A 27,010-nucleotide genomic window follows, 5' to 3' on the forward strand; every position below is an offset into this window, starting at 1 on the left:
GATTGCCTACCACATTCAAATTCTGAATCATACCCCAAATCACTACTCACTTGTTAAAGCAACTAACATATCCTCAAAACCGAAAAGCCTTGTTGAAACTTAAGGCCCAGGTTCATTAGTCCATTCACATCAGGCATCATTTTCAAAGACCACATTCGAAGCATGGAAACTGATTTATGGTTATCAGCTGGTGTGCTTTTAGAAAAAACTTCTTATAAACTTTACGAAAGTTCAACAGAGAATGAACTCATGAATCTGCACATTGACGCATTAATAATGAAACAGTTCTACATTTCAGATTCCTCAGTACATCTTGTTTTTTAACATCAAAGGCTTTTTGGTTCCAAATGCTATTATGTCTTCTCATTTGAAAATTTTTGCTAAGAATATTTTCTTTTTCAATAGGAAAGAAACGTGTCATGGGTAAATGGAAAGGCTGAAAAAAATGCACAGCTGCAGAACTGCCCCCATCCAGCATGGTCTGTATACACTGGAACATTAGAAAGAGAATATTTTAAAAGCTGAGAGCTTTAGTATCAGGTTTTATTTAGCTTCCACTCAACTAGTTATAGTTCACCCTGGAAAAATTCTGTAAAAATTTAAAAGACAACTAGTTGCTTGGTTTAAACCCAGGCAGGCACTGAATTTTCTACTAGAAACATTGTAGAACTCATTAGCTTTCAGTGCTTTCTCATAAAATGGAATACTTGTTTTTCTATTGTGGAAATGTAGGGTATGACACTATTTTGTAATGTTTGGTTACAACTGTCATTTCTATCACGCTAAAAAAACCCTATTTCCCTTTGCTCTCTTCTACTTCTTTTTTTCTTCATTGAGACTATGAAGTGGCTTATGGATAGAACCACACAAATGGGAAAATACTGAGAGAGAGATAAGCTTTTTTAGGGATTCTGATCTGCTGCCGACCCAGGGTTTGGAAGGCACGGTGCTTGCCGGGTCAGTCTCAGTTTTTTGTAAATATGATTTGAACAGGTTGCTGAGGACAGGAGGCATGAGGGCCAAGGGCATGTGGTATTCTCTCTCTTGGCTCCCCCCCAGAGGAAGCACAGTGGTTATCTCAGAACCCAGGAACCTCATACCCTAGAGATTCCTTTCTCCTCAGGTGGTGATACTCACATGTGAAAGATTCCATCAGGGTTCTAGGCCAAGGGCCTGACCAGCAAATCCCCTTGACACATATCACCATATTTGACACGCACACAAACCCTATGAGAAGACATAAAAATAACACATGATAGGGAACCAGATCCTTCTAAGTATAGTGGAAGGACTCATACCTCCAGGTATCTCTTTTCTTTTCCTTAAAAAAAAATCTTTTTAGTTTTTATAAGATCAGGGAAATGTAAGCATGTAGCTTGTAGAATCCTATACAATTATTAACTCTAAATTTGATTTTGAACTTCCTGGGACCAAAGCAAATTGGGAAACCGAGTCAATTACATGATTCATATTTTTAAGGACCAGAATGCTAAAACGTTACTGAAGCAAAACTTTAGAAGCATAAATTTGAAATTTTCCTGATGGTTCTTCACAAATGGGGCCATAGATGTTGGCCTTAGTATCCCTAAAATAGAAAGGATAGTCTTAAGGGGTGGGGGTGTGAGGAGTTTAGCTTAACCTACTTACTTTGCTCTAGGTAGAAAGGAAATACTTAAAAGACTGAATATGATTTTTCTCAGTGCAAATCACTACCTGAGAGCAGGCCAGACCCTTGATGGAAGACGCATCTGGGTACTAGAAGACTCTAATGCACTTTAGAAGTTACAATAAACTTGTTTATCAATGAAGAACAGAGCCCTTTTCTTTATTCTTTTAAAAACAATGTATAAACTGGAAAGGGTTAAAAGTTTATTTTTTAAGCTAATATCTACATGCCATATGCTAGGAACTTTGTTAAATATTTTACATGTACTAGAACATTTGATTTTCACAGTTGCTGCATTATTACAGATGAAGAAATTGAAACACAGATTGGTTGAATGGTTATTCTTGCCCAGGGCAACAAAAGTATAAAGGAGGAGCTGGGACTTGAACCCAGATAATTTAGCTTCTGAGGCCTTCCACCTTCCACTATGCTGATTAATGTTTCTCTAAAGTTCTCATTACCAGAGACAGACTTTGGTAAGGGAGAGAATATGATATGTTTTAGTTTACAAAACAGCTTTTAAGGCGCACAAACTCCAGATATATTCCAATGAAGGAAAAAAATCTTTTTGTATAAGTCATCTTGGAAACTTAAGTATACGCACCCTGCTTTTTTCCCCTACACGTAGAAAGGGTGCCGTTTCGGAAAATGTAGTTTCCAATGAAATGGAGAAAAGGTTCAACTCAGCTAACAAGGTCCTGTCCTTACAAGATAGATCAGCAGGCAGGCTTAGCAACCCTCTCCAGCAATTCTAAAGCCAGACCTGCTGTGTTTATTAGGCAATGTGGTCTAGTGGGAAAAGCAAAGATTTTGGAGACAGACGGGAGTTTAAAACTCATGCTGGCACTGACTAGCGTTATGACCTCATTTAATCTCTCCAATCCTGTCTTTTCTGAGAAAAAGACTATGTACCTTCTTGTGAAGGTTTGAGATAATATATCAAGTTCATGGCTTAATAGATGCTCAAAAACGGGTTGATATTATTGTTCTCTTTACTATGATTACCTGGATGTAAGGAAAGGAATTAGCCTATATGATTAATGATGACAATTTTGTTATTTGAGCTAATTGCAGTCAATGAAACTTTATTTACTACCAAGCACATCTAATATCCTGGGAAGCACTGTGGGGAAACAAGATGGATAAACACTAAGTTCTTGGTTTCAGGTACCTTACAATCCAGTAATAAGGGAGATCAAATAATTATAATAGTTTGGAAGCAGTTTGGTTTGGTGGAAGAAAGGCCTCAAAGAAATCAGTAAGGCAAGATGAGGTCGTGTAGGTTGGGACATGTTGTAGGTCTTGAATGGCAGGAGGCAGAGTTCATTCTTAACTTGGTAGGCAAAATTCTGTGAACTTAAGAGTGACCCAGCAAATCAGAATTTTAATTTAGGGAACTTAATCAAGTGAAAAAAAAAATAGTGGTAGGGAGTCTGGCTAATGCTACGGTCTGGCGTGAGAAGAAAATGGACTTGGAGCTGTTTTTCCAAGATTGGTGGAAGAATTGAGTTGGTCATTTTTTTTTCTCTCTTGGGGTCTTTTCATGACTCAGGGAAGTGGTTGGCTGAGGTTGAAGGTGTTTTGTATGGATGTGGAACAGGGCGAAGCTGATTGACTCCTTGGAGGATAAGCCACTATTCAGTGCATGGGACTATCCAAACGTCCCTGGGTATAGATCCTATCAGACTGCTCAGACAGCAAAGACAAGTAGCTCTCTCGTTAGGCTCCAGATTCCTGGGCTTTGGGACCACAAAAAAGAAAAAAAAAAAATCTAGTATTCCAAGACAGCATTTTGATGCAATATCTAATTAAATGCCTGTACTTAATAAATTTAGTAATGTAATGCAATTCCAATTATTTTTTAAAAAGTTTTATTTAGGGTTTCCCTGGTGGCGCAGTGGTTGAGAGTCTGCCTGCCAATGCAGGGGACACGGGTTCGTGCCCCCGTCCGGGATGATCCCACGTGCCGCGGAGCGGCTGGGCCCGTGAGCCACGGCCGCTGAGCCTGCGCGTCCGGAGCCTGTGCTCCGCAACGGGAGAGGCCACAACAGTGAGAGGCCCGCGTACCGCAAAAAAAAAGTTTTATTTAGAATGTTTTATAATTAGTACTTTCAGAATTTACTTTAATCATTAACCTTTAAAATACAGGATATGAAACAAAAATAGCATTCCTATTGAATGCTAATGTGTCAGTAATTTGAAGAGATTTCCTGTGACTAAGTTAAAAACATCTTATTAATATATTATATAATTTCCGCTAGACAAGCTACATATTCTTTAGTGAGTAGAGAGTGATTTTAAACCTTGGGGATGTGATTCAATAAATAAGCAGAAGAAAGAAATTCAAAAGCATGTAAGTAATACATGTAAGGTTGTTTAGCATAGTATCTGACACACATAATAAGTGTCCCAAGTAATAGGTGTTATTATTTTGAAAACCATTTAAATAAATACATTTTCTTGTCCAATTTATATTGGCCAAATTAGCTCATATTTTGAACATAAAACTATTTATGCTAAAATAAGCTAAGTGTATTCTAAGTCTGTAGAAATGAGTCATCTAAGTTCATTAAATCAAAGAAAAAGTTTTCTCATCCACAGGCCAACATATACAATGATGCTGGCTTTTCAGCAAGATGAAATCCTTACTCATTAGCTTCAATTACATTTACAATACCGTATCTATTAAAGGATGGGGGTGGGGGGTGGGGGTGGTGGTGTGTGTGCAGAAAGTACACTTACCTACTTTTGGAATGTTCTCAGCAACCAAGGTTAAAATAATAAGAGGCTTCTTCTTAAACTCATTAAAATAACTAGAAAACTCTTTCCTAAGAATAATGATTAATCAAGGCTGACCTAGACTTGAAAGTTTCTTTAATGGCTTTTGGTTCTTCTAAATTTTAAATTCCCTTTTTTGATTGGTGGTGGGCAGAGAGTGAGAAGATAGGAAAATTTTAAGGCAGGTTATCCTGAAATGTTCTGGAGCTTCCTAAGGCTCTAAAGTAAAACAACGCCCATTGTTTGCAACTCTCTTAAATATACATATTAAGAGAGTTACATAAACATATACATACGTTAGTATACATATATTTAAAAAGACAAATATAACAACAGTATATAAAGTCTATTCACATAAAAGTTACAATACGATTGGAACATGGGATACTTATTATTAAAAGGAGGACTCTTGTTGAGACTTTATTAGTAAGAGTAGTTAACAGGCCCCATTGAATTAATTTGCATAAATTTTCTAGCTTAGCAAACTAGAGAGAAATCACCTTCATAGATTTCTTGTCATTTCATGTAGGTGGCTTTACTTGGCTAATAACAAGTCAGTCATTTGTTTCCATCAAATTAGGCGAGGTATTAGGCAGTTTACTGAAAAGAAAAACAATTAAGAAAAGAAAAAAAAGGATGGGGTGTTTGAGTTGATTGACTCATCTGATTTTCCCAAACAGATGTGGCTGAAGCATATACTGTAAATTCAGTTTTCATTTTTAATAGTCCTTATAAAATCTTCAATATTTACCACTATTTTATAACTATCTTATAATTTGTATCCAATTACACAATTTACTATTTGTAAGGACTTAACACGGCAAGGACAAATGTTACTCCAGGCATTACCTGGGGCACAAATGCCATTTTAAAAAGGAATAGAAGTTTCCAGAGATGACACACCTTCTGTCACTGGCTGGCTGGAGCTAATGTGAGACTCATCAGGGCTCCTTCCCTTGCTGTGGTGACCACCAACGTTGCAGATGGTGGAGGCTCTGTCAGCAGGGTCCCTGGGTGTGAAGGACAGGAGCAGGGCACATGAGTGACAAATAACCTGGGTTATGTTAAGTCACTGAAGGTTCAGAGTTTTTACCACTGTATAATCTAGCCTGTCCTGACTAATATACCTTCCTTGCCTGGAAAAGACAGAATCCAGGTCATCAGTTTTAAAAAAAGATAGAGATGAAATGTGTTGGGTGGCACAGTAACATTTATTTGTCTTTATGATTTAAACATAGTAATTAAACACACAAAAGAACAAATGCTGTCAAGATGGCCATATGTAGTTTAGGAAATGACTGGTCCCAGTTCAATCCTGCAAATGATCATTCAGCTTAGAAATGAGTTTCTTTTTAATGGTTTTAATCTTTTTTTTTCAGTCCCCAAGGCTTGCACAGTTCAGTACAAATGTTTTTGCTAATTTGTTATCGTCAGGCACATGACGTTTACCAATTCCCAGGAAATAAGTGAAATCAACAAGAGTCTGTAACAGTTGAGCACATACTCACAGAAATAAATCTGATTAGCTTATTACAATCTGATACAGTTTAGCTATCAGACCTACACATGAAACAATATTAACAATTACATTTGTCTTAAGGATTTATTTCTTTAAAAATATTTACCATACTTTTTTGTGCAAGGGTTCCGCTGATTTCTTTGGTTTTAAACATTATAGCTCTGTATGACCTAAATATATATAGGCCTATTTGTACCAAACATCAAAAATAAAAAAATTAAAATTTCAGAAGGTAAAAATGGAATTATTGCTTCAGTATAAAAAATGTCTGGCCCATTTGTGTACTATTGCTATTATTGCTTTGCTTCTATTGGAAAACTATCCTGGAAATCAAGGAATGTAAGTAACCCCATAGCTCCCTGCTTACGGTATAATTTGGTTGTACATTATCATCTATTAATATGTCCCTACCTTCACGAAAGCTATCCTGATCTTGTCCTTAAAAAACAAAACAAAGTGAAATAGCATAAATAAATAAATTTACCTAAAGGGATACAATAAATAGGCTACTAAAAGAGAATAAAGAATATTGTAACATAAAGCCCTTCGGTGCTGTACAATTAAACAATAGCTTTGGATTTTCAAGGTTTCTAAACACAGCCTTCATTTTACAACACAGTTTTAGTGCCAGTATGCAGCTGACAGATGCAGAGAAGAATGCATTTCTGCTGTGTCCATCATTTAAGAATGAAAACACAGTGGAATGAGTATTAAGTTCTGTCTTTTGGGGATTTACCTGGGTTTGTACCATCATCAGTTTTTGACTGTTGCCTGGTCATAGAGCACAGATCTTAGAGATTAAAAAAAAAATCATAATATTCCTTCAATTCTTAGTGGTTTCTTGGTCTCCAGAATAGTCATAGAAACAAACAGAAAAGAAATTAGACTCAAAAGTTTTGCTGCCTTCTTTTCTTCGCATCCATTGCATCCAGAATGGGTTGTCTTTTCGCAGTGTATCTTTGACGAAGCTCTTCTATTTCTCGTTCCATCATGGGGTCCAGCGCTTTTAACCGCATCTGTAGTTCTTCTAAACTTAGATTTTTTAACTGGATATAGAAAATAAAAAGAAGATATTAAAATAGTAAAATTATCTACAATAGGTTAAAGTCTAATGAGTTTTAGCATGAATATTTCAACTCTTTACGTCATCTTTGAAATATGGCTCAACAATTAAAACAGGAATTCCTTCCCTCAAGAACCAAGAAGCCACATCTTGCAAGAACCTCAAGTAATCTGCAACGAAACAATAAAAAACTCTGCTTTTAGGAAAAAACAAATGAGAAAAATAAGCTAATAAAATGTATCTGTTTTAAAAAAGGCAGAAAGACAAATCCACCATCGTCAACAAACAGACTTTAAGGATATGTTCCGGATATATTCACTCTACTCTCTCACACTCTTGTCATCTATGGAGAGCTGCGATAATCAAAAACACTTGCAGAGATCACCCAAGAATGTGACAAGATTGAATACAGGTTAAATTAACCATTCTATTCTGCATTTTACCAAATGCTTAAATTTTAAGCACTTGGTTAACCAGAAAATTAAATTATCTAGAATACTTTTACCCCAAGCATTTTGGTAAGACAGCGTTTTTAAATTTCTGATTCAAAATATCCCGAGTCTGATACAAACAGTGCTGTGTAAGTTCTGACATGGGCTTGGCCAATTTGAAAATGAAATACCTGTCACATGTTCACTGTATATGTTATAGTTTGACAGTAATGATATGATTTGACTAAATGATACAGTTTGACTATAATGATTTAGTTTGATTATGCTAGCTTCTGGGGGCAACACTGGCACATCCTTTACTGGTTTTCTGTGTAACAACAGAAGAGGGGCCTCATGTCCTGTGTGAATGGGGGATAAAATCTGTTCTACATAACAGGATCTGTGGCATCCTGAGCTTTACTGTACTTATTTACATGTCAAAACAGCAAGATATGGATAATCTCCTGAGAAACATTTTAGGGATATTGCCTCAGGGCCTATAGGATGCCCTGAAATATATAACCTAATACTTGGGCTTTTTATCTTATTAACATTAAAAAAAATCAAACACTCTGTCTCCTTCAGAAACTATTAAAGCAATGGTGGCAGACAGGTGATTTTTAAAAATTCTGTTAAAGCGAAATGATCTACTATTTGCTCTTACTCAGCATCTTGGTAGGTATTGTAAGGGAAGCATAGAAGTACTAAACTATTTCCTTGCCTTAGAAACTTACAAATTAGCTTGAAGGGTAAGATTAGCAACTATAAATATTTAGGGACTTATGCCAGACCCTATACAATTAAGCCCTATTGTATGTGGTACAGATTATAGTGACAGGTTCTTAACTCAAATCTGGGACCAAGCTTCTCATGTGAAAAATTCTGCATGTTCATGTGTACATTTTCCTGGGAAAAGCATCCATTGTTTTTTGTTTTTTTTAAAAGCAGATTCCCAACAAAAAAGAGAGGAGGCTTGCTATAAATGTAATGGAGACATGATTCCCTTTAGGGAGCAGGGACTGCGCTGGTCCTTCGAAAAGGGGATACCTCAGGGAAGTGAGCAGGGCCCTGGGAGGAGGCCCTGCTGTGCTGAGGAGGAAGAACTAATAAGGACCAAAAACAAGACAGAAAACTAGGAGCTGGTGGGGTCCTGCAAGCCAGCCAAAGCCAGGTTTGGACTTCAGGGAGCCATGATCAACTTTGGAGCAGGAAATTACATGAGAGTAATCCAGACTCGGTTTTAATATGATAAAACTTGCAGCTTGTATTTTGTTTTCAGAAGAGAACTGGCTTTGGTTACTTTATAAGCCAAGCCAGAAAACACTCTCATGACTTTACAGTCACATGTCAATCTTAACCAAAAATAGCATTTTTCAGCTTGATCCTCCACCTTACTCATCATACCTGGCCCTAAGTGACCCTTGGTTCCCAAAATCAAATCCATTCTCAACTGAAAAAGGTTTCTCACCACTGAGGATACTGAAAAGAATGAGTCAGAGACTGAAGAAATGCAAAAGAAGAGTTCCAAGAATATAAGAATGACAGTGTTATGGGAGAGAATGCACTGGCTCCCGGGATGATGACTCTGAAGGTGACTACCACTTGCTTTGGTGTATAAGAAGTTCTGGTATATATCTAAAATATGTCCTGTTATTTTTTAGTCAAACATCATTAAAAAAAAAGAAAACCCTAGCTTATTATATTATATACTATTATATACATGTATATAGAAAGCATAGTATTATATTATTACATACTTCATTAATTTTGTTTGTTTGTTTGTTTGCTGTACGCGGGCCTCTCACTGCTGTGGCCTCTCCCGTTGCGGAGCACAGGCTCTGGATGCGCAGGCTCAGCGGCCATGGCTCACGGGCCCAGCTGCTCCACGGCATGTGGGATCTTCCCGGACCGGGGCACAAACCCGTGTCCCCTGCATCGGCAGGCGGACTCTCAACCACTGCACCACCAGGGAAGCCCCCATTATTTTTTTTAACATCTCTATTGGAGTATAATTGCTTTACAATGGTGTGCTAGTTTCTGCTGTAATTAATTGTTTTTTAAAATAAATTTATTTATTTTTGGGTGTGTTGGGTCTTCGTTGCTGCACATGGGCCTTCTCTAGTTTGTGGCGAGCGGGGGCTACTCTTCGTTGTGGTGTGCGGGCTTCTCATTGCAGTGGCTTCTCTTGTTGCAGAGCACGGGCTCTAGGCGCAGGGGCTTCAGTAGTTGTGGCACTTGGGCTCACTAGTTGTGGCACACGGGCTTAGCTGCTCCGCGGCATGTGGGATCTTCCTGGACCAGGGCTCGAACCCGTGTCCCCTGCATTAGCAGGCGGATTCTTAACCACTGAGCCACCAGGGAAATCCTGTAATTAATTTTTAATGTAAGTATTAATCTGTTACTTGATCACTACTGTTCAAATCACTGTGGGGATAAAGAATAAGCTAACAGGGAATCTTGAAACTTCTGTGATAGTGAGATGAAGGGCCAATAGAGACCACACACAGCCACGCTTCCCTGAGAAAGACAAGGCTGAGTGCTATCTACATAAGATCCAATTCCACTTTGTCTCTATTTTAGCCTATGTTATCTTTCTTATCTCTGAATTTCTATATAACATTCAAAATTTAAAGACCACCATTTAGTATTTGATTCTAGACTCATGGACTATTTTATAATTGATTTTTTATGCATGGGTTTCATGTCTACCCGAGGTATTCCAAAAATATTTAAACTTTAGACCTTGTACACATACCTAGAAACTATTAAACTATACTGCTAAATATGAAGACACAAAGGTGGGTAGATAAACAGGAATACAGAATAAATGACTCAAAGGAATGGGTTACACTATAATTAGGAGCTATAACATCATACAAAGCAAACACTTTTTGTACTAAATATCTTATAAATATCTTATACTATCTTACTGGGGCAAATTGCCAATAGTTTATAAATATTATACTAAAGGAATGGACCGAATTCAGAGAAAGAAGCTACTTCGAAGAAAAAAATTTTCTTCTCTAATAGACTTTTATATTAGCAATATGTAGAATTTGTGAAAAACAGATCTGTGATACTAGAGAACAATTAGCTGGCATTGCTAGGGAATTAGGTGTTCCATATAAGTAAATTCATGAAGTATCTAAATCTTAGTTCTTTAAGTGATAAAACTGTTTCAACCATTTTTAACAGAAAATCTTTATAAAGTATTTTACAGATTATGCTGCCTTCTAAAGCAGAGGATACAGGACCTAAAACAACCTTTCCTTATGATGAATCATCATTATTAATATCTATGACTAATCTATACCATGTATTAATTTCCTCTCTTCTTTTTGGCTTTTTATCTTCATTTGAGGTAAAGCTATGAGCTCCTTTCTTTGCCATCATTGAGTGGATATCCTTCTCTCTCTACTCCAAGTCTGTTCACTTATTGCAAACCAGGAGGGCAATTCAACAATCCTATAAGGCATTATACTAAATAAGAATAAACAGCTTCTGAGTGAAAGCTTGAGGCTGTTTTAGGAAAGACAGAGCATGGCTTTAGTGCTGAAGCTTGTTATATCTGTTTTGTGTGTGTGTGTGTGCGCGCGTGTGTGTGTTTAAAATTTAACTTCATATTTGTGGCTGTATAAGGTCGAGGTTACAGGAAATCTGACTTCTACATGAGATACATATATAGTTATGTTTTCTGGTGGGCCATCCGAGAACTTCAGAGGATTCATTTATTAAAAAATTTGTTGATATTTTCTACGGACCAAGCACTGTAGATGCAGAGATGAATAGAACACTACCCCACAAAGAGCTTGCAATCTAGCTGGCAAGACAGGTCCATGCACAGCTAACTCACTAGTGGAGGAGAAAGCTGAGAAGTCGGGAAACGGGACAGGGGAGAAGGGTAACAGCATGAGCAGAGACGTATAAGGCACACAAATGCCTGGCATCTTTCGAGATGTCAGCTGACTGCTGGGATGTAGGAAGGATCCAGGGGGGAGGGGATTAGGAGAGGAAAGAGAGGAGAGGCCAGATGACTTAAGGGCCTTAAGGGTGTTGCTACAAACTTTCTGTAGACAAGAAAGAAATGCTTGATAATTTTGAGCATAATTGGTGCTCAAAACATGATCATATATGAGCGAGCTTTACAAAAATATCTCCAGTAGCAGGTAGAGAAAATGCATTGCCATGGGGGAAAAATGGAGGCAGGAAGACCTGTTAGCAGGTTCAACAGTCTACTGAGAGGATGACTCTTGAACCAGGAAAATGGAAGTGGAGACTGAGAAGAAGAGAGGGATTGGAGAGTCTTGAAAATATCAATACAATTGATAGGGCTTTCTTTGTTCACTGACTGATTATGAAGGGCCAGAAAGAAGGAAGGGTTAAGGATGATTCCGGCTTCAAGCTGGGGTCATGGGGTAGAGACTGAAACCATTAATAAGGTAGGGGAGTTAATGGCATCAAGGTGGAGATATCAGATATGGATTATAATTTGGGGTTTTGGACCTCAGGAGAAAGATTCAAGCTGAAGACACAGACTTAGGGAATCATCAGCATTTAGTTTATAACTGAAGCTCTTGATGAGGATAAGATTATCCAGGAAAAGAAGATTTTCTCCCTGATTTTACAATCTGCCTATGATATCCAACAGAAAATAATCCCTAAACCTTAACATCTGTGGTCAGAGGCTTTTCTTATTTTGTTAACAGAACAGAAATATCCATATAGTCCTAAATAACTCTAGATTATGGTGTCATCTAGACTAAAAAAAAGTGAGGTTAACTGGTAAAAATTTTCACTTCTTATAAAAATGGGTATGATTTATAGATATGAACTTCCGGTTGAGTTTTGACTTCTAGTTAAGCCCTAATAACATATTTAGCACTCTGTGTTTCTGTAGCTATCAAGGCTCCCACAGGCATAAAAATGGTTTGGGGTGGGAAACGTGGCAGAAGCAGCTTTTGCAATCTCTTGGAAAACAGTATGCTCAATGCCTTGGCAGTAAAATGATGTGCAAACCAGATAACAATTTATATAGACTCATAATGATAAAAATGACCCTACAGTACCATACAATCCACTATCACCCTTTTAAAATAATAATCAAATTAAAACAATTCTGAGGGCTAATAAGGATAATATCAGAAGAAAAAGCTGAGCTTCCTGAACTAATATCAGTATTACTGTGATGAAAATTTCCTTCACTAAAATCAAGTTTCTTGAAACTATAAAGAGGAAGATGGAAATCCCTTCAGAATTACATTTATGGATTAACAGAGCTTGTGGTAAATCAACTTGAATTTACATTTTTTTATATATAGGAAAGAAATGTTACTTATGAACCATCTTTCTACGTGCAATACAAAGTAGCTGTATTACCATAACTATATGCCAGTTGACTAATTCCAAAATAAATGCAGAGTAAACTAGTGTTGGAGTATCAAGTCTCTGTTCTACATTTGTCAGAGTTTAGAATTTGGTAAGTCAAGTCAAATAAATAAAAGAATTTTAGAACATGCATACATTGTGGTTTTTACTGTATACGAAAAATGTACAAGAATGAATCACTCATCTGGAAGTGACTTTTATATGTTATAGGCTAATTCTATTTAACAAAATTTAGTTTTGAACTTAATGACAAAAGATAACTTGCACAACTAACAATGATTCTTAAATCTTCAGGCCTTAACACAGTTAAAGAATATTGTAGTTTGACAACCTTTACAAACATTGAGGACACATGACTTGGCTAAGTGACCAAATAAGCTGCCATGCACTAAGAGGAAAAACTCGAATGCAGAGACAGAGCCCACAGCTGCTTCAAAAGCAGAGTCACAGAAAAAGTGATGAGTTTTAGAACAATATTGTTTCATTACTTGAGAAACTTTTTTTTCTATTCATAGTTTGCTCTTCTTGGCCATTTGAAATGACAGATAATCAGGGGGCAAGACATATTAATAAAAGCAGAGAATAAAATCAATTTCCATAAAAGGGTTTAAACGGAGATTGCGTATATTGAATCATAGGGGCCTGAGAGAAACACATTTTGAGATCTGGGATTATTAAAAGTCATTGCACATGACTAAGTCATTTGTTTAGCAGAAACATGAACGATAAAGGTGGGTTGAGTTAAGCCTCACAGAATCTCGCTGCAAAAGAGAACCTTAGACATGATCTAGTCTAACTTCCTTATTTTAGGTGAGGAAATGAGAGCTAGCGTGCTCAAAGTTACACTCCTGGTTAATGGCAGAGACATGACCCGACCCTTATTAGGTCAACGCTGTTTTTTATTTTTACCAAGTCTGCTATTCTTAATCTAGCACGGCCAGAGAGTTCAGCAAGTTAAGTCACCACAGATTTGGGGGTGTGCTGCTGAGAAACTTCTTCGGTCTTCAACCTGAACTGAAAGGGAAAATGGTTTTTAGGTGTACAGCTATGAAGTCCACAGTGAATAGAAAATACTGCATTTGACATTTCTATACAGCAGTCTTTTTTTTTTTTATTTTTTTTTTTTTCGGGAACCGGGCCCCCCACAGCCGCGGCCTCTCCCGTTGCGGAGCACAGGCACCGGACGCACAGGCTCAGCGGCCATGGCCCACGGGCCCAGCCGCTCCGCGGCATGTGGGATCCTCCTGGACCGGGGCACGAACCCGCGTCCCCCTCATCGGCAGAAGGACCCTCAACCACTGCGCCACCAGGAAAGCACTACAGCAGTCTTTTAAAATGAAATAAACTGCAGAAGTTCAGCAAAAGATAGGAAGGCTATCTTCTTTAAGCTTCAGGCCAGTAAACTAGGATCTCCCAGCTTTTATAAAAAGTTTAAAATAAGTTAAAGAATCTAAGAAAAACCCAAAATTTTTAAAGAATAATAATTAGATAGATGAGTGGATGGATACTTGTTTATAAGTTAAATGAAAAAGTCAAAACTACTTTTTAATGGGAGTCAACATTTTGTTTGAAAATTAGTACAGTTTGGTGTATGAGTGACAGCTTTGAATAAGCAGCTCATTTTGTTAATAACAGTCCTAGATTATCACATTTTAATCCAGGAGGTAAGAAGATTACAGATCAAGATCCAAAAATATTATATTTTTCAGTATCCCTTAAAAAAAGAAAACCCAAGATAGGTATTCAGATTAAAAACTCACTTACTAGCTCTTACATAAAACAGCAGCATAAGTAACTCTGTAATGTGAGAAGTTAAGATAGAAAACAAGATTAAATCAACCCATAGATAATTCTGACAGTTCAAACTTTTAATAATTAGAATTATTTCTGAACTCTATGAGAAGTATTGAAAAGCTGCTAATTATTATTAGCAACACACCTCCAAATCTGTGGTGACTTAACTTGTTGAACTCTCTGGCCGTGCTAGATTAAGAATATCAGACTTGGTATAATAAAAAACAGCGTTGACCTAATAAGGGTCGGGTCATGTCTCTGCCATTAACCAGGAGTGTAACTTTGAGCACGCTAGCTCTCATTTCCTCGCCTAAAATAAGGAAATTAGACTAGATCATGTCTAAGGTTCTCTTTTGCAGCGAGATTCTGTGAGGCTTAACTCAACCCACCTTTATCGTTCATGTTTCTGCTAAACAAATGACTTAGTCATGTGCAATGACTTTTAATAATCCCAGATCTCAAAATGTGTTTCTCTCAGGCCCATATGATTCAGTATACGCAATCTCCGTTTAAACCCTTTTATGGAAATTGATTTTATTCTCTGCTTTTATTAATATGTCTTGCCCCCTGATTATCTGTCATTTCAAATGGCCAAGAAGAGCAAACATTCTTATGACTACATCAGGAAGAGCCGACAGTAAAATTAAGTCAGAAGGAATTATTTTCCCAAACAATTTCATCTTAAAAGCTATAGGGGGAGAACATTCAGATTTCTACATTATTTTGTTTTGTCAAAAATAGTCCTAATTACATGAAGCCTTTTTAAAAAGTCTTAATTTCAAAAAATAGAGGAAACAGGATCATGAAGTTTTAAAATGCTTAAATGTGATAACATTTCAAGACTTAATGGGTCTACGAGTTGCTGGTATAATCAGTCTGTCAAATGAGATAACCATCACAATGAAGCAAATGGTCTTACATGTTAATGTTAACACATTTAGTCAAAGAGTCAATCAAAAAACCCTTGTATAAGGTTTGCTGTGTTTACTGGGAAAACAAACTCTTCCTAGCAACTGTTTAAATAAATCTCACAGATGCTACAGACCCTATTAGTGGCCAGTGATTAAAACAATATGGATTGCTAATACTGTATCCTGACTCATCCATTTTCCCATCTGCTAGCAATTCTAACAATACGAACTATCAACAGAATGGCTAACAACAATAATTTTCTATGGCAATTTTGATGCTGAATTGCCTATAGCATTTTGTAAGATTTACCAGTGCATGCCTCAAACTGTTTTGAGTTGTTTGTGGCCTGGAGCGACATACTCCTTTCCCCCCTAACACTCCACTTTAGCTCAAATTTTTACTGTGTTGAACAGAATCTGGTTTGGTTTTACAGAACACTATTCATGGAGGCTGCCACAGTCATTTTACTAACAATGAGACGGGAGACGCAAAAGTCCAGTGAAGTCCACTGATTAGTTTAGATATCTATGAACAGGTAAGGGGCCTTCTGCTAAGCAACAGGGATAATAGGTAGCACTTAAAGTTAAAAAAAAAAAATTAAAACATCAATATATTATGGAATTTCCTGATTTAATTTCTGGCACTGAGAAGAATACAATAAAAGAGTTCTCAAGTCAATGAACTTTGAAGCTTTCTTAAAGAAAACCTACATATACATTTAAAACTAATGAAGAGAGTGATAATTTCAGACTCTTGACACATTATAGAAGGAAGGCTGAATTCCTCACCGTACACGTTCTTAAAATCTACGTTAACATTAAATCTACTGGCAGAGCCTTCTTCCTCAAATAGACACTATTTACCTACCTGGATGGAAGATTGTACATGTAACTCTGTTCGGAGCTGAGTGCCCCTTGTCTATGGCCGAATGACTGAACGACCACAAATATTCTGGGATTGTAACTGGAAACTGCATTAAGCGTCTGTTTAACCTCAGAGCATCTATGGTAAATTTAAGACATTTAGATTTTTTCATTCCCAAAGAAAAGGGAGAACATCATTTCTTGTGGCTATCAATGGAGGAGAAGGGAAAAGTGCCAATTATTGATCATTTACAAGGGGTCAGACACTATCCTAGGTCTTGTGCATTAAGGCATTTAATCCTAACAAGCACTTTATGTGGTAGATATTACCAACTCCATTTTATAGGTGAGGACACTCAGAGACCAAGTGACCCACCCTAGGTCCGATAGCTGGCGGTGCTTACGCAGGCACTCAAAGACAACAGCAAATCCACCCACATAAGTTTGGATTGGAGCCTAGTGAGAACAACTTCTTAGGTCTCCCAAGAACTGCAAAAGCACTTCAAAGGCCAATTATCAAATAAAACAGTTTTTTTTTAACCGATTGTTTATAGATTAAAAATAGGGAAACATTAAAAAAATCCCACCTTTCCTCCCAGATTGTACCTTGTGGAGTATTTTACTTAAAATATATTAATGTATTTTAGCTATAATTAGTCTTATGAAATAAGTATGTGTATGTTTATTAAGCATTTTTGTATTTAATCGGCTCTCTAGAAATATAAACGCATTTCTGCATAGCCCTTTGGGACAGATGCCATAATTTTATCAATAAAAAGAGATATGCAGTGACAAAACTAACATGACGTCCACTTGACACAGAAGCAAGACTGCCTGTGTCCATTCAGACTGTCCCATAGTTGGTTTGATGTGTTATTTTGCTTGGATCCAGCAATGAGCTACAAGCTGATGGGCATCACTATAGTTATCTTGTCCTACAGAAATCTGAGCCACCCGTATAAAAAAAAAGAACGATGAAATTTCAGTCGCATTCCTCAATGGCAATTGAACCCCCATTCCTTTTATGTTTTTCAGTTTCTAGTAAGTAGTTTTGCCTGCTAAAAATATCAGGAAAAACTGAATTCATGCATAGCTCTGCTATACTGTAAGCAGCTAAAAAATTCTAGGCCCAGAGCAACAAAATCTGAGTAACGCGAAACCAACTACTAATTAAATTTTTCCAGATCAATTAAGGGGCAGATGGAAAAGCTTTATTAGCTTTGATTCCTTATCTCGGTGATTCTGATTAACACTTTGAATAATTTTTTTTTTTTTACTAAATTGCTCTTAGTTTATTTATTTATTTATTTTCAAATTTATTTTATTTATTTATTTTTGGCTGTGTTGGGTCTTCGTTGCTGTGCACGGGCTTTCTCCAGTTGCGGCGAGCGGGGGCTACTCTTTGCTGTGGTGCGCAGGCTGCTCATTGCGGTGGCTTCTCTTGTTGCGGAGCACAGGCTCTAGGTGCGTGGGCTTCAGTAGCTGTGGCTTTGCAGGCTCAGTAGTTGTGGCACAAGGGCTCAGTAGTTGTGGCTTGAAGGCTCTAGAGCGCAAGCTCAGTAGTTGTGACACACGGGCTTAGTTGCTCCATGGCATGTGGGATCTTCCCGGACCAGGGCTTGAACCCGTGTCCCCTGCATTGGCGGGCGGATTCTTAACCACTGCGCCACCAGGGAAGTCCCCAGGTCACTTTTCATTATTGAAAGTCCAGACCAATTACAAACTTCAATCTCATATTAAATATAAATCTCATCCCTCCCCTCAGTACGGGCTTGCACAGAAAGACCAAGAGACTGGCAGGAAGGGATGTTATCTGCACCCAGAACTTTCTCCCCGCCCGCCCTTTCAACCTCAAGGTCTACTTCTTCTCTGGTGTTAGGAGCTGGGAAAGAAGGAAGGATCTTCTGACATAAATGGTTGTTTGTCAGCTGGGGAGATGTTTCCCTGGTCCTGCTCTGGCTTGATTCCTAGTGTTGGAGGGCAGAGGGGTGTGTATGGATTTCTGATGTGGTGGTCGGTGTTACCCTGGTGCTCACCCCTCTTGAGGAGGGGCAGCTCCCTGGGTGGGGTATTGTCTCCTCTGGCCTGGAAACCCCCTCAGTAGCATTCTGACTTCTGATCACCTTTTTTAGAGCCACAGAGATTGTAGAGGTTCTTTTCTACACCCTCCAGGGGCCACCAGGACCTAAGGAAGGGGAGAGGTCTCCTAGTCTCTTCTTTCCTAGAACACTACACCGTGGTCCCTAGTAATTCTGCAGGCCTTGGCTCCGCCAACAGAAGTCTTTGGGAGAGATGCAGACATCTATGTTAATAGACCCTCCAGACTCCCAGGAACTTGCTCACTGAACTCGGCTCTAGTGGCAGGTACATCAGTGGGTCTGCAGGTTCAACCAGCTTAGCAAGCAACTGGCTGGGACACCAGAGGCCAGTCTGTTTTCCTGTAGGGACACCGATTACTACGAATGGCTCTCTGGAAGTGCCCCCACCTCCACCTTTAATCTAAGCAAGAAGAGAGCTACCTTCTTCCCCTTCCACTAGAGCGCCAGATTGTGAATTACAGTAGGATAGGAACTTCTGCAAACAGCTGCATCCCCAGTGCCTAGAACACTGCCTGGAACATAGAAGGTGCCTAATAAATATATACTGAATGAATGAAAAATGGTGGGGCTCTTAGCAAACCCTGCAGGGAGGTGCCTGGTCTCAATCGTTGGTGGCCCTCTTTAGAATATGGGATACTTAGCGCCTGCTGTTTTCAGTTGTGGACAACAGCGCTCGTGTGTGGCAGTAGGAAAAGTCCCTTTCAACGTTGTGGTACATATCCGTTAACTCTAAAAAAAGAAAAAAAGTGTGTGTGGGATCAAGTAGGCGCACTTGCCACTGAAGAAAAGCAAAAAGAGTATCTTGGAAAACCAGAGATATTACCCAGCAGATTTCATTTATTTCACTATAGGATAGGCCCATGCTCCACTACATGTTTATTCTGTGTGTCTGGTAATATATTTAATTTTGATCTCAACTCATTCTTCTCTTAGAAAAATGGCTTCTGTCAAAAAACTCTTCAAAATGATAATAAATACCATAGTTTACTCCTTTGGCAAACATGCATGGAATGAAGTGCTCTGGGAGGACATAATTCTTACTAATATCCCTGAGTGCACACAACCATTTATACAATTTTCTGCTGCAGTGATACCACAATACTTATCCTGCCAATTTAAATTATGTCTATCTTCATACCATAAAGATGCAAAATCTACTTTGCCCACCTATAGGAAGGGTTTTAAAATAAAATAGAGGTCAGCCGAAAACCACAAACCATGAAACTCAGACTGTATTACATGATTTTTTAAAACAATGAAGCAACACCTACCAATGAACAGGATTCCTAATACTTTAGTGTTGAGGCATCTAAATCCATAGTTCTTCTAAGACCCCAGAGAATAAGAATCATGGTCTGATGGCTACTCATGAAACAACAGGAACTCAAAACATGGTAAAAAGTTTTTTAAAAACTTAAAGAGCAGCAATAAATTCTGATCATAATGCTTCATCCTTAGTTGCCACATGAGCTTTAGAAAATAAAATTTACCAAAAAGGAAACATTTTAACATAATCATCAATTTTAGAATGGCATGATTTGTGACTGAAACAGTATTTTTAATTTCCCAAACAAAGGTACAAATTCAATTAAAAACCCATGAAGAAACTCAGGAATTTAAAAGGATAGGGGGGAAAAAAAGGATAGGAAGGCTCCTATGAAAATGTTAAAAAATAAAACCCCTGCCTACTTTAATAACAATCAGTCTTGTGCAAACTTAAAAGCAAAACCACCAAGTGAATAAAACAGAATCTGACAGCTTTTGCCCTTATCCTTTCATTAATAGTTGTTTTAAAATATGTTCGTAAGTGCTATTAATTTAAAGTAAAAGAAAATATAAAATGAGACTAAGTGAAAATAAAATTGGCTAATCATTATTATCTTTTAAATGTTTATTTATTTATGGCTGCGTTGGGTCTTCATTGCTGCACGCGGGCTTTCTCTAGTTGCAGCGGGCGGGGGCTACTCTTCGTTGCGGTTCGCGGGCTTCTCATTGCAGTGGCTTCTCTTGTTGCAGAGCATGGGGTCTAGGCAAGCGGGCTTCAGGAGCTGCGGCACTTGGCCTCGGTAGTTGTGGCTCACGGGCTCTAGAGCGCAGGCTCAGTAGTTGTGGCGCATGGACTTAGCTGCTCCGTGGCATGTGGGATCTTCCCGGACCAGGGCTTGAACCCATGTCCCCTGCCTGGGCAAGTGGCTTCTTAACCACTGCGCCACCAGGGAAGTCCCAAAATTGGCTAATTATTAGCTTAAATTTATCTTAGGAAGGAGGCATCAACTTTCAAATGTAAATGTAAATGTTTCAAACTTTCAACTTTCTGGTGTGGGGAGAGGAGACAGTAGTGTTTGTGAGTTATATCATCATCTTAGACTGGACAACTAATATGTATAAATCACTGAAAATAAAGATGAGAGAGTAATATGCCAGTGTCATTTACAAACAAAACAGCTTAGAGTAAAAGTTTACTGCAAACTAAAAATTTCACACTTAGATGCCTACAGTAAATGAATTTTCCACGAAGTCTTTTTTAAAAAAATGAGAATGACACCAAGTCAAATTTTTAAAAATTGTTTTTGTTATCAACTAATTTAACAGAGAACATGGCATCAAAATTAAATCTGTAATACCACCTTATAAAATGAGCGTGCTCCCAAATGTTCCCGGAACTTTTCAGCACTGAGCCGAACCAAGCTGCCACCTGTCTCAGATGCAACAAGACTTCTGGCTAGATCTTCCCTTGAGCCAAACACCTCTTTCTGAGCAGACTCACTACTAGGGTGGACACAGAAGCAGAGGCAGAGAACTGTGACTGAGGGGACTTCATGACGATTGGATAGTCTCACTTTGCATCTACTGGGAAGCCAGGAGACTGTGGTCACTAGTGGAAACTTGGGGATCAGAATTTGAGCTTTGGTTCCAGTAATATACATTAATATAATGTAGTTATGCTAGTAAATCTTTACATTTTATTTTTCAGTATGAAATTTCAGCTCAGTCTTAAAAAGTCCAATTTTAATAAGGATAAAAGGAAAAATGCACCTTTAATTACTGACCAAATAAAAGACACACTGTTGGTTTACCTCCTGTGGAAAAGTAACAAAAAAGCTACGTGGCTGTTAAATTCAATGAGGAACTTTTTATAAGATGCTGTTAGCAAGTGACTGACATATGCTGTTATTCAGAGTAGCTAATCCACTTGGATCATTATTCTGAAATTATGTGGTATTAACATACAGCATCATGTAGCTCCCAATCCTGAATAAATGACCTAACAGACTGAGTGACTAGTGCCTGGTACCAACAGATGCCAGAATCCTCCATAGCATTCTTATACAAAAATATCACGAGTGAAATTTCCTTCGCCTTATTAGACTCAGAGTGGACATGCAATACCAGAAAGCATGAAGTAGTTTTGAAAAACGCTGCGCACAAAGGAATTACTTTCAAATGAACTCAAAAACTGCAATCTATTCTACACTACACTGTCCATTTCCAGATTCCCACAATATCCAGCCTATTTTCAGTTACGAACATCCGCTTGAACAAACTTCTTCCTGCCATAGTTCTTTCAGCTAAAGCGCACGGTCCTATCACTGTTAGGCCCATCCCCAGGCCTGCTGCCACCAGCCCCCGCATTTCTTCTGCTCACTGGCAGCTGTGAGAAACACGCATGGCCCCGAGCCTGGCTATCCCCTCACAGGTGTGTCCACTGCCTCATTTCACCCAGACTCGCTGCCAGCCTTTTAAGCAGACCACTCTCACTGCCAGCCCGCCTGATACTCAGAACAGACAGCTGTGCTGAACCACGGTGGCCAAGGAGAGAGGACTCATATTGAGGCAGCTGCAGATTTTGCTAGCTATCTCCTCATTTTTCAATCACCAGAAATTTTGTCTTTCATTAGCTTTTAATGAGTATCATCCTGAATTATGCCACCTAGTAATAGAGAGGGCAGATTTCCCACTAGTCTGTTTTGCTAGACTGACAGTAGTAGAAGTTTCCCCATCCCCTGCCAAATCTCTGCTCTGACTTAAAAAAAAAAAAAAAAAAAAAGGAAGACGCTCTTTATTGATTCTTAAGCAGTAGTGGGGTTTTAACCTCGCAGAGTGACCACATATTGAATAATTGATAACTATTTTGTAAAACCTCTTAAATCCCATTAAGAAATTAACATATAGAATGAGGGAAAGTAGCAAAAGCGGAAGCAGTAGGATGGAATAAAATTACATCCTCCTAAATCAACTGAATTGTAACCAAAGTGCCTTCTGAATGGGCGGGCCTCTTCTGGAAAGGGCAGCGGGTGAAGTGAAAAGCTTGACTGACTTCAAGAGTATCAAAGTTTATGGAAGATGGGAACAGGCTTTCAGCTCGATCCCTGGTCCACGAGAAGTAAGGAAGATGAACCACTATCAGATCAATGGTATTTGGAACTGAGAAAACATGATGCCACTGAGCTCCACATAGATGATTAGTGGTAGGTCCTGAACTCTCCTAAGGGCAAGATCAGATCTCAGACTCTAAGAGAGGGCTAGGTCACTGGCTATCCGGCACCCTCTAGTGGCCAGATTTGGCACCACAGATTTCTGCCTTTTAAGAGCAGAAACCTGCTTTCCCTCCTTTCCCTCCCTTCCGTCCCTCCCTCCCTTCCTCCCTCCCTTCCTTTCTTCCTTCCTTCATTCCTTTCTTCCTTTCTTCCTTCCTTCCCTTCCTTCCTCCCTCCCTTCCTCCCTTCCTTCCTTCCTCTCTCTTTCTTCTCTCCCTCTCTCCCCCCCTTCCTTTCCTTTTCCTTTTCCTTTCCTTTCCTTTCCTTCCTTCTTTCGAAGCACAGTATATTTCAAAACCTTTTTTGGTTATGGAAGGAATCATCAGTACCACTGCTGGTCTACAAGTAGGTGGAAAACCACTTATTAGGTATAAATTTGACATCCAAAAAAGTAAGCTATTATAATGATTCAAAAAGTGTTCCTTTGAATGTATTTAAAATCCCATGGGTGAAGCTACTTAAATGGAAAGATGTGGTGAGTACTTAGCGATTTAAAATTTAATTCTTTACAGGTACTTACTTTATGAGAAATATTCTTTTATATATGGATTCATATTGCTGTAAATTTCATGTACACAAGAGCTAACAAGTTTTTTGAGCACATAGCACTGGCAGACACTATTCTAAGTGTTATCTCATTTAATAGATAATAACCCTGTGACAAAGTACCATTAATACCACCATTTTTCAGAGTTTAAATTTTCAGAGGCACCAAGAGTTTAAACGTATGCAAGACATTTAGCCACTGAAAGGTGTGACCAGAGTTTGAATCCAAGGCAACCTAATTATGGAGCTGGCACTTTTAAACATTACACTGCACAGAGATACACAGTTTATCAGCCATAATAAAAACTTCCCTCCTTCCTTAAGAAAGGAAGAGTTTCTTAAAGATTTTAAATTAGACTTAGATTAGCACAGAGACTTGCAGGTCAATGATGCTTATGCATCATTATGCCAGCCAAGAGTTCATTCCCTACAATGTTTATTCGTGTACATTTTACAGGTGAAGGGGAGTTTACAGTTGGCCATGAGAGCCTGAGATCTAATATTTTTCAAATCATAATATATTTAAAAATACTTTGGGCTTCCCTGGTGGCGCAGTGGTTGAGAGTCCGCCTGCCGATGCAGGGGACACGGGTTCGTGCCCCGGTCCGGGAAGATCCCACATGCCGCGGAGCGGCTGGGCTCGTGAGCCATGGCCGCTGAGCCTGCGCGTCCGGAGCCTGTGCTCCGCAACGGGAGAGGCCATAACAGTGAGAGGCCCGCGTACAGCAAAAAAAAAAAAAAAAATACTTTATGATTTACAGTGCATGTTTACATAAATTATTATCAGATGAACCTCACAATAACTGTGAAATGGGACAGATAATTCTGTAAATAGGCATTATTCTTACTTTACAGATACGATTAATAAGGTTTAGAATGATTAGGTAACTTCCTTAAGTAACACAATTTCCTCAAAATCTAAGATATCCCAAATGATTCAATGTACAGTGAATTAGCCTAACTCTATAATCTTTATCTTCTGTTACACAGAAAATAAAAATGACAATTTTCAATGATAAACCAAAAGAAAATTTTACTTATGCTAGACAATTTGGTTTCACTTTATTTCTGCTTTATCTACAATAAATAATTCAACAGTAATTACTATTGCTGAACTGGCAAAAATCCACGGAAGGAGGAAATAAAAATCAGAAAGTAAAAAACCGTAGGAAAGAAAAAATACCAGATATGAGTCATAAAATCCCCACTGAGTTGGGAGCAAAATGATCCCAAAATTATGAGGTTAAGGTGAATGATTACATAAAGTACTTAGCACTTTAAAATTCTTTAACTTTGTAAAGTGCCTTCAAAAATTTGATACTTTTTTTCATAACCCCTAAGAGATCACTGGGAAGCAAAATAGCCTCTACATGGCAGATCAAGAACATTTCACAGTACAAAAGTACTATGAAAGCTGTTACTTTTGCTTAAAAGAAAATAGCCTGTGATTCTAATCATAATACAAAGCCCCAAATTCTTTTTGACTATAAAGCAATGCAGTTTAGAAACATTCCTGCTCACCCATCTTCCACAACCCCTGTTCTAATGGAAGACACATGCCTCCCTCAGATCTAAGGTCAGATAGCCCTGGAGTGGTCTCAGAAACCTAACTACATGGTTAGCTTCCTTCTCTTGTGCTCCTTCAAACTCTCTTAGTCTTTAGCATCAAAACTGAATACTTTATAAATATATCCTATTTTAAACAAACCAAGAAAAACAGACCTGCCTTCAATTCCACCCACCCCTCCCGCTGTCACAATTTCATCGCTCTTCTCTGAAAAGTCAAACTTCTCAGAAGTGTGGAGAAAGTCTCTACTTTCTAAACTGGGAATCACGCTTCAACTCACTCCATACTGCTCCCACCCCCATCACATTCTCCAAACTGCTCTTGTTAGGTCACCAAAGTCAAATGAATTCTTTTCATTTCTATCTTATTTGACCCCTCAAGCTGCACTTGACACTTTGTTCACTCCTTCCTTCTTGTTCTTCAGATCCTAGCATTTAGCAGGTGCTTAACAAATGCTTGTTAAATAAACTAAGAGCCAGAAATAAGCATAGGCATATTCCCATAGTCAAAAAGCTATAAAACCATCATGGAACATTCTATTTATCAATTTATCAGTGTTTATCATCACTATGACATATTTAAAGATAAATATGAAAACAATTCAATATTAATCATTAAAGATGTTACTGTGATAAAATTTCCTGAAATCAGAGTCCATCTGTTTATCCACATTCAACAAGCTAATAAAATGTCTTAATCAATGTAACAGCACAATTCTCAAGTCTTATTAGGAACATCAATTCAAATGGTTAACATCTTAATGCTGGGTAGAGGCCAGAAGGTTGGTGGAGTCTCAGATTCACATACCCGAAAGGCCTGTGCTCAGGTGTGAGTACAACCTTGATCAAAAGCACCAAGAACAAGAGCCAGATGAAGAGGCAGAATGCAGAACACCCATTTGTATAGAAAAATAATGGGGGAAGAAGACTGTGACAGCAGAGATGGCCCCTCTTAGCTTCCCTCAAAGGCCTGATGTAGCATGATGTTCTAGTTCAGTTTAAAGTGAACTATCTAGGACTACAGGGGCTGTCTACATCTTAGATACATTTCAAGGCAAAAGTAGATATCCTGGGCAGAGAAAACATCAAGGCTTAATATTTAATTCAACGTGTACTTAATGTAAGTTAAAAGTTTTTATTCAAAACAGTGGGAGAGAAAAGTTTCATGTTCCATATGTATTCAACATAATAATGCCTTCTGTTTTTTCCAGATAATTTGTTAAAAGCAGAAGTATGGGGGTAAGGTGAAAATCATGCAGTGATTTTCTTACAGACATGAAGACTTGGGAACACCTTAGTCCAATGCAGAGAACTTCAATGTCCCACAAACTCTAATACTGGGCAGATTTGGGATTATACTGGTTAGGTGATGAAAGGTCCAAGGTAATTATGGGGACTAATCAGAATTACAAAGGACATTGACATGAGGTCACTGTAATAAAGTTATACTATATTTATCAGCAGTCTTAAATGGCTATGGGTAAATGTTCTGGTTGTGTGGCCCCCTTGTAACTAGGATTCTCATTCCAACAGAAAAGGGGAGAAAAAAATCGATTCCAGGTAGGAACAATATTGCCTCTTTCTCTCCTTAATTTGAGAACTGACAACCATGTCACCGGCAAATGAGCAAGGCAAATATAAATGCAGGAACAGATTTCAGTGTTGCAATAAAACAAAGCTTCCCCAAAAATATCAACGTGGCATTCTTAACGACATGATACTGCGCAAGTGATAATTATTCATAATTGATTTCATTTCAAAAATAACCATAGCCAAAATTACTTTTATAGTCTCCCTCTGAATTTTCCAAGTTCCCTAACATCTATAAATCACTACATATTGCTACCGCC

General features: G+C 38.3%; 1 protein-coding gene across 4 annotated transcripts in view; it reads right to left on the minus strand.

Annotated features, from left to right (window-relative positions):
- Positions 1 to 5,359: 5,359 nt before the first annotated feature.
- Positions 5,360 to 27,010, minus strand: part of STK3 (serine/threonine kinase 3) — a 314,180-nt gene continuing 292,529 nt past the window's right edge. For 2 of the 4 annotated variants that reach the window (XM_033842676.2, XM_019925072.3), the window contains one exon: positions 5,637 to 7,009. In XM_033842676.2, the coding sequence (XP_033698567.1) occupies positions 6,851 to 7,009 (159 nt within the window). In that variant the 3' untranslated portion in view covers positions 5,637 to 6,850. Of the gene's footprint in view, positions 5,455 to 5,636; positions 7,010 to 13,781; positions 13,857 to 27,010 lie in introns of those variants that run through there. The other 2 variants (XR_012327279.1, XM_073794621.1) reach the window with 2 other exon arrangements.

This window comes from Tursiops truncatus, chromosome 17 (assembly GCF_011762595.2).
Source record: "Tursiops truncatus isolate mTurTru1 chromosome 17, mTurTru1.mat.Y, whole genome shotgun sequence".
In the NCBI taxonomy this organism is placed as follows: Eukaryota; Metazoa; Chordata; class Mammalia; order Artiodactyla; family Delphinidae; genus Tursiops; species Tursiops truncatus.